The following is a 12,889-nucleotide window of genomic DNA, read 5'->3' on the forward strand; positions in this document are numbered from 1 at the left end:
TAAGGCCGAAAACTCGACCAGCGCCAGACTGCGGGGCTGACCGTTCGAGGGGGTGGCATAGGGTAAGGTACCTGTCGTTAATACCGGAAGCGATGTACGTAACCTATGACCACCCCGACGTCGCTTCTACCGGGTCGTGTTGGGATCGTGCGGCGAAAATGTACGAGGTAATCGAAGTCCTACTTCTCTCCCGCTTCCCATCCCTCTATTGGTCATCTTGCTTGCTTACTAACCCGATACCCGTGCTACACCCGTGACCCTAATGGAGGAGAACTGGCTCCTTCACCGTGCTTGGTCATTCGCGTTATCAGCTGAAGACTTTCCCGCCGCCGACGTCTTTTAATCCCGCTTGCAATCTTCTAATCCGTTACGGGACTCTCACGAGTATTTTCCGAGCTGCTACTTGCTTGCGCAGCATTTTAATTGGGTACATGACGCACTTTGCAGGATCATGCGAAAAATATACGGGTATTTAAGATTTCTCAAATTGTTTCAAAAAATACGATTCGAATTTTACCTTCGAGATGGATTTTTGCAGTAATGAAGAAACAGACGCAAAGAATAAAATAATTTGTAATTGCAGTTAGATGGATATTGTTGCAAAATTGTAAGTTTCTACAAATATAAAACGGAAAGAGGAAGATGGGTTCTTCTTTATATTGCTTAAACATGCGGCGCGATTATAATTTCAAGAAATTCGTTACGTTGTTTATACACAGTCTCTTCCTTTAGGTCTTCATCACGGTTGAATTTTCAATGAGTTATAAAATGGTGGCCGTGGAAATGCTCCTTTCCAATTCTGTTCACGGAACCTTGTATGAATTTTTCATGCGCGATTTAATCGCCGATTCGTCGATCTACCTTTGCTAGTGCTATGTTTGCACGTTACTGCGAAAAGGATCGTACCCTCCGGCATCGTCGTCGTCGTCGTCGTCGTCGTTGTGGTCGTCGTTGACCTAGAATGTCGACTACTCCTTTGCATCTTCAGGAAGAGCTTTTTCCCACCCCTTACCGTCGTTTCGCCAAGGCCAAGCTCGTTATATCACATTCATGTCGCGCGTGCAGCAACCATAATTTTCGATCTTTCACAACGTCGATGTGTACATGAGCTCTTCGAGTTTTAAAAATGTTCACCTTGCCTTCCGTATCGTTCATCGCGCGATCGTAAGCGCAAAAAATTCGACACGGATGATATAATTCACAAGGATACTGTAAATGTTATCCCTTGTGTAAGTGATCCATCTATTTTTCCTGGTTATGTAAATTGTAGTACATACATAATGTTCACGTGAAAGCATTATTTGACGATTATGTCGGAGTAATATTGCTTGTTCATCTCATTACTTATATATTCAAATTTATTTAACTTCTTTAGATACGCGCGGAAAACGTGCTAAAATTTCTCGCACATTTGGCACGTTACGGTACGTTTGTTTATTCGTCCTCCGCTCGCCGTACCTCTTTTTATACCTCGCCTGTCTATTTTAGATCGTCTTACGGCGGTATTAGCATCGTCATTATCCCCTGCGCGGCTTCGACCCGGAATGCCAGCTTCGTGCGCTAAGAGCAGGAGCTTTTCTTTCGACGATACTTCTTGCCGTTTTCTCTCTTAGCAGGTTCTTGCTCGTTAATCTGCATTCTTCGCCTACCTAGGTGGGTCGACGTAATTTCAGGCTTCCGCAGCCTCTGTGTCATTTGTCATGGCGCGCAATAAATCGCGTTGGATTATGCATTCGAGGCTGTTCCTTAGCTGAACTGCCATAAGCACTTATCAACCGCTCGATCGACTCGGTCAAATGTTCTGTGTGGATTTTCCGCTACACGCGACGCTTTTTGCCCGCTATCGACGGATCTACTCGAGTTTTTTATCAGAGACAAATGCTCGGGTGATATCTCGACAGACAGGAACGTAGAGACAAGAAGGTTCATCATCATAATCTCAACTCGCTATCCACTAGTGCAGTAAAATGCAAAAGTTCAAAGATAAATGAACGCCATATACTTGTCGACCATGATAAAATCAAAAATTCATAACAGTAGACGGAGAGAGAGAGAGAGAAAATTTCATCGCGTTTAATCGAAGAGTATATCCTGCCTACGTGCTCGGTTTTCCAAAACACTTCAATCCCAACGCGATTATGAAAGATCGGAAGTTATTGTGAGGTATCTCAACTCAATCTAACTCAATCTCGTGAAGATCGTAGCTCGCTCATGAAGAAGCTCTTATCCGGAAACTGAGAGAAGAACAAAAAGAAGAAAACAGAAAAAAAAGTCTGACGCAAGGCAAGGACGAAGGCAGTCGAGCCTTCAGAGATGTAACGAGTCAACGCGCGGAACAATGCGGAGCGACGATTACAAAGGACGTTCATTAAGATAATGAGCCATTGAATGTGATATCCGCTGATTGTCGCGAGCATCTGCCTCTTGTTATAAAAGCGTTACGGCGAGCTTTAAACTGGTCTGCAAATAGCATCAGTTTTCTGCGAGTATCTCCTCTCGTTCGATACTCTTCGATTATCAAAAGCCCTGTCTTTTACAGTACGTTTCCGTCTGGAAGTCGCGTCTTCGACCTCTTGTTACGAGCGGAAGAGGCAAGAGACGAAGATAGCGAACGGGGGCAACACGAAAAAGGCCGCGAAATCGATAGATGAACTCGATGCGACGCGAAGCGCGCGTGTCCAACGACAAGAAGTTCCGTCGCGTGTTAGAAATTAATAACGAGCAAGCAAAAGTCCGCTTTGCTCGGGAAATAATATTCTCTCTTTGTTCCGTAATACTCGTCGGCTGCAGCAACCCGCGCGTACTTCCGCGTATCTTCCCATATGAATTATGCTTCCGGCGAATTTGTGCTTCGGAGTTACGCTCGGGGAATTTGTAGACGCGAAGCAACATTCGCATTAGTGTTCGTTAATATTTATTATCATTATCGTAGACACTTGGTATTAGACGTGGGTGTACCAATAATAATGTACGTATAATAAATTTCTCCCGTATCTAAAATTTCTATATTCATAAATTTCTTCGATTAATTCTCCTTGTATTTCAGCACTTTGACGTTTTCCATCGATTTTATAAGGAATGCATCAATGATGAACGCCGCGAATAAATACATCGATAAACGATGCTAAATTTCACCAGTTTGTCTCCTGCTCGTCGAAGAGCGCGTTAAATTGTGCGTTAAATGCGAATATACGTATAGCGCTGCCGCTTGCTGATCCGTAAAAAAGCAATCTCCGCCAAATTACGCTTATTATACCGAAAAAAACGCGAAATCGCACATCTAATCAATGCAATCAACGCTCGATATTGGAACTTCCGTCTCACTCGGGGGTCTAATTTCCAAAGTCGCTGAATCGAATTAGTGTCCGGAATTATTTAAAGCTTGAGAGAGATCCGGACATTAAAAAGTTGTGCCGGCAATTAAAAAGTCTCTCAGAGGAGATTAACTAATAAAGTGCCGTTCTCTCTCAAGGGACGTTGCGAGAGATTTGCAAAAGGCTAATTGTGCGTCCCCTTAAATCTCTGCCCTCCTCCTCTCGCAAAGTGCTACAATAAATACATCGGTCCCCCCGTGAATTTCGGAGAAATTTCTGCCGGACGTCGCGGAATTTTTATTCCGTATCTTTTTGGAACTCCGCTGGCTTGAAATTAATGTGAAAAACTGGAAAAAAGGCGCGGTCTCTAATTTAAGATCGCTCCCTAATCTTTTCCGCAATTAAAGTGCTACGCCACGTTCGTGAGAAAATTACGCGTAAAAGAATTCTCGTTAGAGCTCGTTCTTTTTACTATTCCCTGCCATCTCGTTATTCCTGGCGTTTCAGCGTCCACGCCTCTTTTTTAACCTCTTGCTCTACGACGGCTCTTAGAAAATTCAACAAAGGGCCTGAGTGCTTAGCGCTCGAGTGAAACGGGTCAAACGTCACACAAGAGTGATGACGTACGAGATATAATCGTTTTAAAACCACTCTCGCGTTTTAATTGGCAACGGTGCAAGGATCTTTCGTACCTGCATACGTAGTTTTCCCTTCACGAAAAACTCGATCGTAAGGTACAAATAAAATGCAAATTGCTCGCGGAAGAAACGTCATTATTGCGCCATTATAACGTGCAATTAGCGCGATGTTTTCCGATTGTCTCGATTGCCACTTGCGAAAGTACTTGAGCCTTTGTTTTGGTGAGTTCTACATCCTTACACATCTACACAGTTTACGCTAGTATTATATACTCTAAACGTATTATATGTTTATTAGTTACATCATAAATATCGCAAGTAGGATTTTATTTTAGGAAAAAGCGCTACGCGTGTGCCGGTCGAAAAAGATAAAAAAAACTCTTTGTAAATAAAAAAATTGACGATTAAGAAATAAAATTCGAATGACGAAGTATTTACAACAATTGCGTTCTGCTTCCGAATTTTAAAATATCTCTTTGTGCTCTGCAGAAACACAATTTTCTCTATAAAAATTATGTAACTCTTGTCCAAACAATTTTTCTATTTTCTTTTTTGAAATGAATACTTCGTCACTACGGAGTGTAGGAGTACACTCCGATAAAGGTCTGAAAAAAGCCGTTAAAAATTTCATTCACATATGCTAAAATGCAAAACGAGTGTGAAAAAGTAATCGAAAAGAAAATAAGGGGAAAAAAAAACAAAAAGCTTAATCTACCAGTGAAAATCGACCATGGCACGGTTCTCGTGTATCACGTGAGAGAGCGGGCAGTGCGAGTTGTATTTTTTATCATACACATATGAGTCCGGTCTTTGCTTTGCCGGTAAACGATTTCCGCTGCGATGGATTTCCTTACCTTTTCGGACACTTAGCGAGGTCCTTTTTCAGTGGCCCCCTCAGTGTCCCACGATCAGCGTTTGCCCGATCGATCGATCCTATCGGATCGACCATCTGTTCTTTCTTTCTCTCTCTTTCGCTCGCTCTCTCAGATTTTTCAATCGACTATTCAGTACGCGAGTCTTTCGCTCGCTCTTTTCTACCGTTTTACTCGCTCTTTCTCTCGCGCAGAAGCTCTCTATAGAACAACAGGAGATCTGCGTGAGACACGACCGTATTTTACAATTGTCTTTAGTTTTGTACCGCTTTTGTGCTTTTGGTTACTCTCTTTTCCCATGGTAACCGAACCCAACACAACAGCCGGATAATCCAACCAGCGGATTTTCCAGCTCCTTTGTATGCGGTTCGTTTACTCGTCGTTCGACGACTATCGCGTTGTTTCGAGCGCGTCCACCCCTTCAACTTCGTTCACTTTGCATCCGGGGTGCCGCCAACGCGGATCTTTCCTTTTCTCGTTTAACAAGACTGATCTTACAACAGGGATGACGGTACTAACAGCGCGGATTTGTAGCTGGCGCTTAAAATATGACAGCTTGATGTGACAGCTCTGAATCCGCGCTGGCAAGCAACCCTGATGCGTCTCTTTTTATTCGCTTTGAGTATTACCAAGATTCTCGAGGCGGAAGGATCGGCACCAACTTCTGTCATACGGTTTTCGAAATCTGTCACATTTTAGACTTAAAGATATATTCATCTCGTGAAATTCCCGTTTGAAAATTCGCGTGATTTTATGAAACTATCGCGAGCCATAGAATTCCATTGGTGCAGTAAATCGACGAGTCGCAAAAACGTCGGGCTTTCAAGCTTTAATTGAGCCATTAAAGTCGCAATAAGACGGCCTGCCTGATCAAACGGACGGTATTATCGAACCGGAAAAAATCCGAAGGATCCGAAGGAGTAATCACTGGCCGTGATTCAAGAATATAATCCTATTACGTCCGAAAAGCAATATAATGACGACGGAAGAAGACGCGCTATCTTATCGGATGCGATTTCTTTGACAGTAATCTCGAATGTAAAAAAAAATACCAATGAATCTTCTCGTCAGCTATGCCAAGTTTTATAGAATGAATTATCGGTGCAGTGAAGTAAATAGATTTTCACGTAAAATATATAATCGAAAGATTTCCTCCGTTTGCGCGCATTTGCGTAATATTAAACGATATATTTCGAAGACGCGGTTGCTAGCTAAATGAAGCTAAAGCGTTGGTTTACGCGATGCGTACGAGCCCGACAAGCTGCTCCAGCCACCATGAGAAGATAATTAATCGAGTTGTCCAATTAGGTTGAACCGTTATTGTTTCATATCAGCATCAACGCAGTAGATCCTGCGGTCGTCGCGTGGTCGGCCGAGAGCTATAAAAACTGCACACGACAATCAAAAACCGAGAGCTTACCGTATTACCAAAATATCTGAAGATTTTCAGCAAGAGCGAAATTATTTTACTGCACATAATAGCTACTTTTAATCGTTAATTATATATATTTTATAGTTCAGAATTCTGCATGGCATGTCTGTGTGAAAAGAATGTAATCAAAATGAAGAAAGCGAATGAATGCAATTGTCAACCAATTGATTTACCGATTTAAATTTATGAAGTTATATTTATTAATTTATGAAATTGTTTATGTCATTACGATATATTTCTACTTTATATGTATGTTGTATGTCATAATGAAAATTTAAAGTATTATTTTGACAAAATTGTTGCCATATCCGATCGCCTCGTTTAATCTTCGGTCGATCCGACGGTGCTTATCAAAATCAACTACCATACGGGATTACAGTTACTTCGACGACGCAAAGATAATCTTTGATGAGCTCGAGACACATTGATAAAAGGTGAAGTTATATACGATTTCTCGCATGAGCGCACGTGTGCAACTGAATGGATTAAGGCCATACCGCAACAGAGAAACAACGAGAGAGAAGAGAAAAAAAAGGAGAAAAGGCGAATACATACGCGAATACAATATGAGCAAAATCCATCCGGCGAACGGATCATCGCGCGTTTGATCGAGACGAGGAGGACTTTCTCCCGCGTACCGATTTTCACCGACGGAGTGGCCGGCCAATCGGGAAAGAGAATTTGTGGATCACTCGAGGCCCTCGAGCAGAGATCGAGCCTCGCCAATCGGCGGCTCGCGTGCCACTCGTGGATCCACGAGTGGCCATCAGTCAGATTGATCCAGGCCACGAGAGAAATCTCTTTCTCTCGAGCCCCTGCGATCCGAGATCGTCCTCTCTGTCCTCCTCTCCTCTCCCTCTCTCTTTCTTTCTCTACCTCTATCCGTTCTCGAGCCCGTGAAATTAACTCACGTCTTGTTAATTATCGCGATATAGCTAACTATCCCTTTTATTTTTTTAAAAGAAGGCTCCGTCGAATCGCGATGTAGACTGTCGATAGCTCAAATCGTAGCCGTATCTCGTAAAACGGTCGCGTCTACGATCATAGCGATTTATTCTAGTCTCTTACAATTAGATCAACGGCCTTCGCGTCGCGAATGTCCATCTCTCTTCGACATCAATATTATTATGTTCCAGGATGCAAATAGCGTTCGCAATAAATAGAGATATTTCATCGACATCAGGATTAACAATAATCCTTCGCTTATCGTTAATGACCAATTAATTTGCCTATGAATATTACAGTCGCAATGGACGCAGAAGATGGACACTCGGGACTCGAAAAGTGCACGACTTAAAACTATCAGGCGACCACCGTTACTCGACGTAAAATCACGGAAACGTGTACTTAGAGAGATGGATTTATGAATCCGTCGCGTAATCGAATGAGTCGAGCTTTACATCGTGGTCGCCGTTTCACATCACGAGTGCGCGCATTCCGAAGAGGAATGCGCCCACTCGAGACTTTCCTGAAAGAAAAAAGATTACATCTATTCGTAATGGAGATTAATGGCGATGTATATATATATGTATGTATATATATATAGATATATATATATATATAAGTATAAGAAAGTTCATGCACACCTCAATCTTTCTGCCCTCAACCACGGTGCCGTGTAGCCTCTCACGTGCCCGGTCCGCGTCAGCACTATTTGCGAATGTTACAAAACCGAATCCCTGCATGCAAGGACAGACAAAACAACATGCATTAAACTCAACTTACAGACTGCCAGCGCTCCGCAAAAAGCCGACTGGCTGGGCCGACATTTCGTCTTCGCACGCGTGTGCACATGTAGCACGCGCGCGCGTATATATACTCATTTACGTACATATAATATATGTACACACTAGAGGGGGTAGGGGGCGAGGGCGAGGGACGGGAAAGGGTGCACATATGTATGGGGGATTCTCCGAAGAGGATCGTCGGAACGCGACGTCGGGGAGGTGAAAAAAAGCAGCCCCCCGTCTCTCGCGCTACGACGATTTCATTCGTTTAATGTGGTAAAGAGCGCGCGCGTTTCCGTCGATTTCATTATATTTTACTGTGGTATTACATTTATCAAAATTCTGAGAATTTTTCTTGAAATTAATGCGAAAAAATTCAAATTAGAGATCCGTATTGTCACGTCAAAAGATACAAATATGTATGGATTCGTCGCGTTTAACTGTGAATTATGCGAGATATTTCTTCTTGACCATTTAGTTTCTCTTTCCGATCTCCGAGTGAATTTTCGAGACGCGTATCGTCGTGAAAACGGAGTATCGAGTAGAAGATCGATCCCGTTCTCATTGAGAACTAGACGGAAGACGCAGAAAACTCGATTCTTCCGTTCCGCCGCGGGCAACACCGGCCAGCTCTTTTGTGCTCCTCTCTTTCTCTTTGAACCCTTCCATCACCCTCAGCCCTGCCGGCGTTCCTCTTCCGAGTCAGTCCTATTTATTTCTTTGACGCACAATAGTCGTCTCCCTCTCCGACCGTTTTATGTATCGCGCGAGACACGCTAATTAATTCCCGAGGCTCCCTCGAGACGCGACGAAGCGACAGAGAGGCTTTCGTGGGTATTCCGTTTTTTGTTATTTCCCGTCGATCTCGCGCTCCTTTTATTCGCAAAAGCTAAAACGAATAGCTATCCATCCTTTTATTCATATCCTGTAATCCGCGCTTCATTATTTCGGAGTTTCAAGACAAAACTCTAAGAACCCGCGCGTTTAATGTTGTCCAGAAACAAAAATCGAGAGTTTCTGGTATAAAATGACCGAAAGAAAATCAAATCGACTTTAGAGACTTAATCAGCGATTACTAACAAGTTAAATGTCACATAAAAGTATTTGAAACGTTCAATCGCGTAATAACATATAGTTGCCTGGATCTTGCCATAAAATTATGTGTATAAAGGTAAATAGTAAATTAATGAATTGATGTACTGATTAACGATCTGCGTAACGTTGATGTCTCGATCTTAACAAAAATTGCAATTGACGACGAGATGTTGAAGAACGAGGTTCTTACTTTTTCGGGCCAAGGGCTTGAAAGGGTTGAGAGTCAATTTTAGAATGTCGAAGGAATCGCGGAGACATTCGCACGTCAAGTTCTTTATTATTTCAGGGAATTAGGGGCACTTTTTCGAAATGTCGACGACCAGGGGGTCTGCGAGCGCCTCATACTGCTTACGGAGACGCACCAAACAACGTGCAACAAATAAGTAAATATAAAAATCATGGTAAGAAATCATGGTCATGGTCACATTAATCATCTCATCATATCATATCATATCGTATCATGTCATATCACGGTCATCGTCATATCATTAAAGACTCTTGCTTGTATTGAGAGGTGCGTGTACGAAAAAAACAGAAATTAAACAAAGTTGACAGGAAGGGGACATGTAAGAGGAAACGTGGAAGAAAGGAAGAGCGTGAAGCGTGTCGTGTGTGCGAGTGTTTCGTGTGTATATACGCGCATGTGGATTTTCCCCGTCGGCGCTGAGAAGCGATAAAGGACGACGGGAAATCGAGCGGGAGGCGTAAAAAAAGATTAGAATCGTGATCGTTGTCGGGAAGGAGGCGAGCCCCTCCCTCTTTCTCGATTCGAAATATACGCGGCGATATCGCGCGGCGTATATGAATGGAGGGACTTCCTCGAGAGAGAGATCGATATACATGGCGCGCTCTCACGCATTGCGATTGCACGCTATCTCGCGTCGCGGAGAACGCGAGTTCCGCGCGAAGGAAGAGCACGATCGATTGCGCTGCCACGGGGTGTCCGCTCGTTTCGAGCACAGTCAAGTTTCCTCCCCCCCCCCCCCGAGCCACCGTAGATATCGCCCCGCGATAACCCGCTGTCGACTGAGTTGAACGTTATCAGAGCGTAAGTTCTCTCTCCCTTTCGCATTCATGAAGTTGCCTGAGTTGCCAGAATAATACCGAAGACGCGAGTGCACGTCGACCGTCATCGTGACCTTGTTATTAACTTTCGCAATACCTGAAGGCCGATATAGAAGGCCGTTACGTTGTGGAACTGAATAAATTGAAGTATTAACCGAAGTACACATCACATCAAATTTCATCAAGAAGCTGATAATTCTAATTGAGCACATGATTTAACTTTATATAGTACCAAATCCCTCTTTTTGAGACAATTATCGTTATAAAAAAAAATTAATTTTGAAAATTTACATGTAACAGATATTAAAGAACCATTGAAATGCCTAACTTCTACTAATTTATACCCATAAACATAAGGAAATGTTTCTTTACGTGGAAGTAACACGTGAAAATATGTGAATGACTTCCTAAAACTTTCAGAAATCCGTATAAATACATGAGCAAGCACGATAGTATGATAGAGGAAGAGCGATCGTGATTGATTGCGCTGTCATGAAACGTCAATTTTAACGGCGTTTTCTCCGGACAATGTCACATCGGTCTTATCGTGACTTATGTCATTCCTATTAAATATAATCTGCCAAATCTGTGCTTTTAAATAAAAACAAATCAAAGTTTAATTTCTCCTAAAAATAAATAGAAATTACAACTACCGTCAATTTTGTTAAGCATTATTATTAAGCCAGAAATTTGCGTCTATTCTGCGATATTTTATTATACGAATCGGTACCGGCTCGTGCGTTACTGAAATCGAAGGTGCTTTTATCGTTAAAAGGATTAACCGAAGTTCAGACCGGAACAAGCTAACAGAATAGCGGCTTCTTCTTCGTCAGTGGGTGAAAAAGGACGGCAGGATAATCGAGTTCGGCGCGCCGCGCCATCCGTTCCTTCGCTCTCTTTGGATCGCGGAGCTGTTGCCGGGAGTAGTTACGAATCGCGGCTGTTACCGCGAAAAATCGCATTAAAGCCAAATCAAATACGGCTCCGGGCGAATGGCTCGGCCGGAGCGAAACGGCGAAGCGTGAAGTTTTCTAATCAGTGACGAAGGATACCGTTCGCTGCTCGAAATGCCGCGGAAAATGCGATTTATGAGTCGGACGTGGCAAGACTCGAGTTAAGCGCGCGCGAAGGTCGAGTCTGCGATATTTTAAGGTTGTTATAGTTTAATCCGGCATCTCTGTCTTTAATAATTCGCGCCACCAAGCACTTGGCAATGGCTCCTTCATAATCGATGGTGGCCAATCATTATCGAATAATGAGTACAGAATAAGAACGTAAAGAAACGATAAAGACAATTTTACGAAAGTCGTGTAATGAATAGCTGTTCAACAATTTCGAGGATCGCCTGCGGATCAATAAATACGAGCATTCAACGATTCAACAATTTGATAATTGTCACAAATGCGCAGTTAAATTACGGTTGAAGTCTCGTTAGACTAACGCAATTCGGTATATAACAATATGTCAATTATTGTCGAATGAAAGGGACCGGCGCCTCAAAGAGTTAACTAGATCCAAACAGACAAGATATACACGGGGGATTCCCTTTGTAACCGGAAATGGACGTCGTAGGACAACGGACCGCCGCGAATAATTAACGATATGGCTGAGCCCTTTGCGTGGGTAACGCGGGAAATTGACATGCCCGGGTTTTTTTTTAGCGAACATCACTTTAACTAAAGTGTGTCCGATGACTGCCCGTAATTGGTAATGACTGGCACGGATCCGCATTTTTTGTCGAAATATTATTAACACTATAGAATATTATTAATACTTCGAATGCCATGTCACTCACATCTGGGTGACGCGTAAATTTCCGCAAAGATCCCATCATCCATTTGTAAGTGATGGTCTTATTTACCCGATTAAGAATAATTTTACTAAATATTTAATTTAAGACATTAAAGAAATAATATAAATTTTATTAAGACATTAAAAAAGCAATAAAATATTAAAATAATGTATTAGATTTATTACGTTCAATGCCGAAATCAACTTAGCACTCAAAGTGTTAATACGTAAAAAAAACAAGTATAGAAGATATGCGTTACATTCTTCGCTCTGTTGTATATAAAATCAAATTATATAAGTAGTGAATGTTAAGATAAGTGCATCTTATTGTTAGTGATGTAAACAATTATACAAGGAATTAAAAAAATTTCTCTCTTAGTGAGCTATTTTTCTTTTAAATTGATCGAAGAATACGTAAACAGAGTTTTTACATAAATACATAAAAAGAAGTGGTTCTGACATATCCTGCATAATCTATTGGACTTTAAAAATTTCAAAAGGTCAAAAGTCACATCGGTGTGTCTCAATTCCTATCTCTATCTTCTCTATTATACATACCTAATTCAAAAATGTCTGACATTTAGCAAAACAATTCTCTCTTCTCAAATATTTATTCATATAATGTTTATAAATTGCTCCGGCGACATTGTAATAAAATTGCGATTCACGACTTTTGCCGGTTTCTCGTAACGCTAGTTTCAACCACGGTGACTCGAATGTGAGATAAAAATTCGCTTGGGAAATTACTGTTAATGATCGCGTGGACATGTCGATATTTCTAGAACTCGAGAGCAAAGGTACGGATCGCGGAAACCGTAGCAGAATTTATTTGCATATCCAATGCATACGCAACGATTTTTTCATCGCGCAGCCATGAATTCATTTGGAACCGTTAACAGTTTAGGAGAGCGAAATTCGGTTGCCTCTCGGTTCGGTGGAACAAAAAAAGAAAAGA

General features: G+C 42.1%; 1 protein-coding gene across 8 annotated transcripts in view; it reads right to left on the reverse strand.

Annotated features, from left to right (window-relative positions):
• LOC139773552 (RNA binding protein fox-1 homolog 2) overlaps positions 1-12,889 on the reverse strand; it is a 256,877-nt gene that overhangs the window by 59,224 nt on the left and 184,764 nt on the right. For 6 of the 8 annotated variants that reach the window (XM_071708067.1, XM_071708062.1, XM_071708065.1 and 3 more), the window contains one exon: positions 7,843-7,935. The exons of the other annotated variants lie outside the window; for them this stretch is intronic. In XM_071708067.1, coding sequence (XP_071564168.1) covers positions 7,843-7,935 — 93 coding nt within the window. The remainder of the gene's footprint in view (positions 1-7,842; positions 7,936-12,889) is intronic. 8 annotated transcript variants of the gene reach the window in all.

Source organism: Temnothorax nylanderi, unplaced genomic scaffold (assembly GCF_030848795.1).
Source record: "Temnothorax nylanderi isolate EJ_2023f unplaced genomic scaffold, tnyl_v1.0 TNYL_tig0064_pilon, whole genome shotgun sequence".
Classification (NCBI taxonomy): Eukaryota; Metazoa; Arthropoda; class Insecta; order Hymenoptera; family Formicidae; genus Temnothorax; species Temnothorax nylanderi.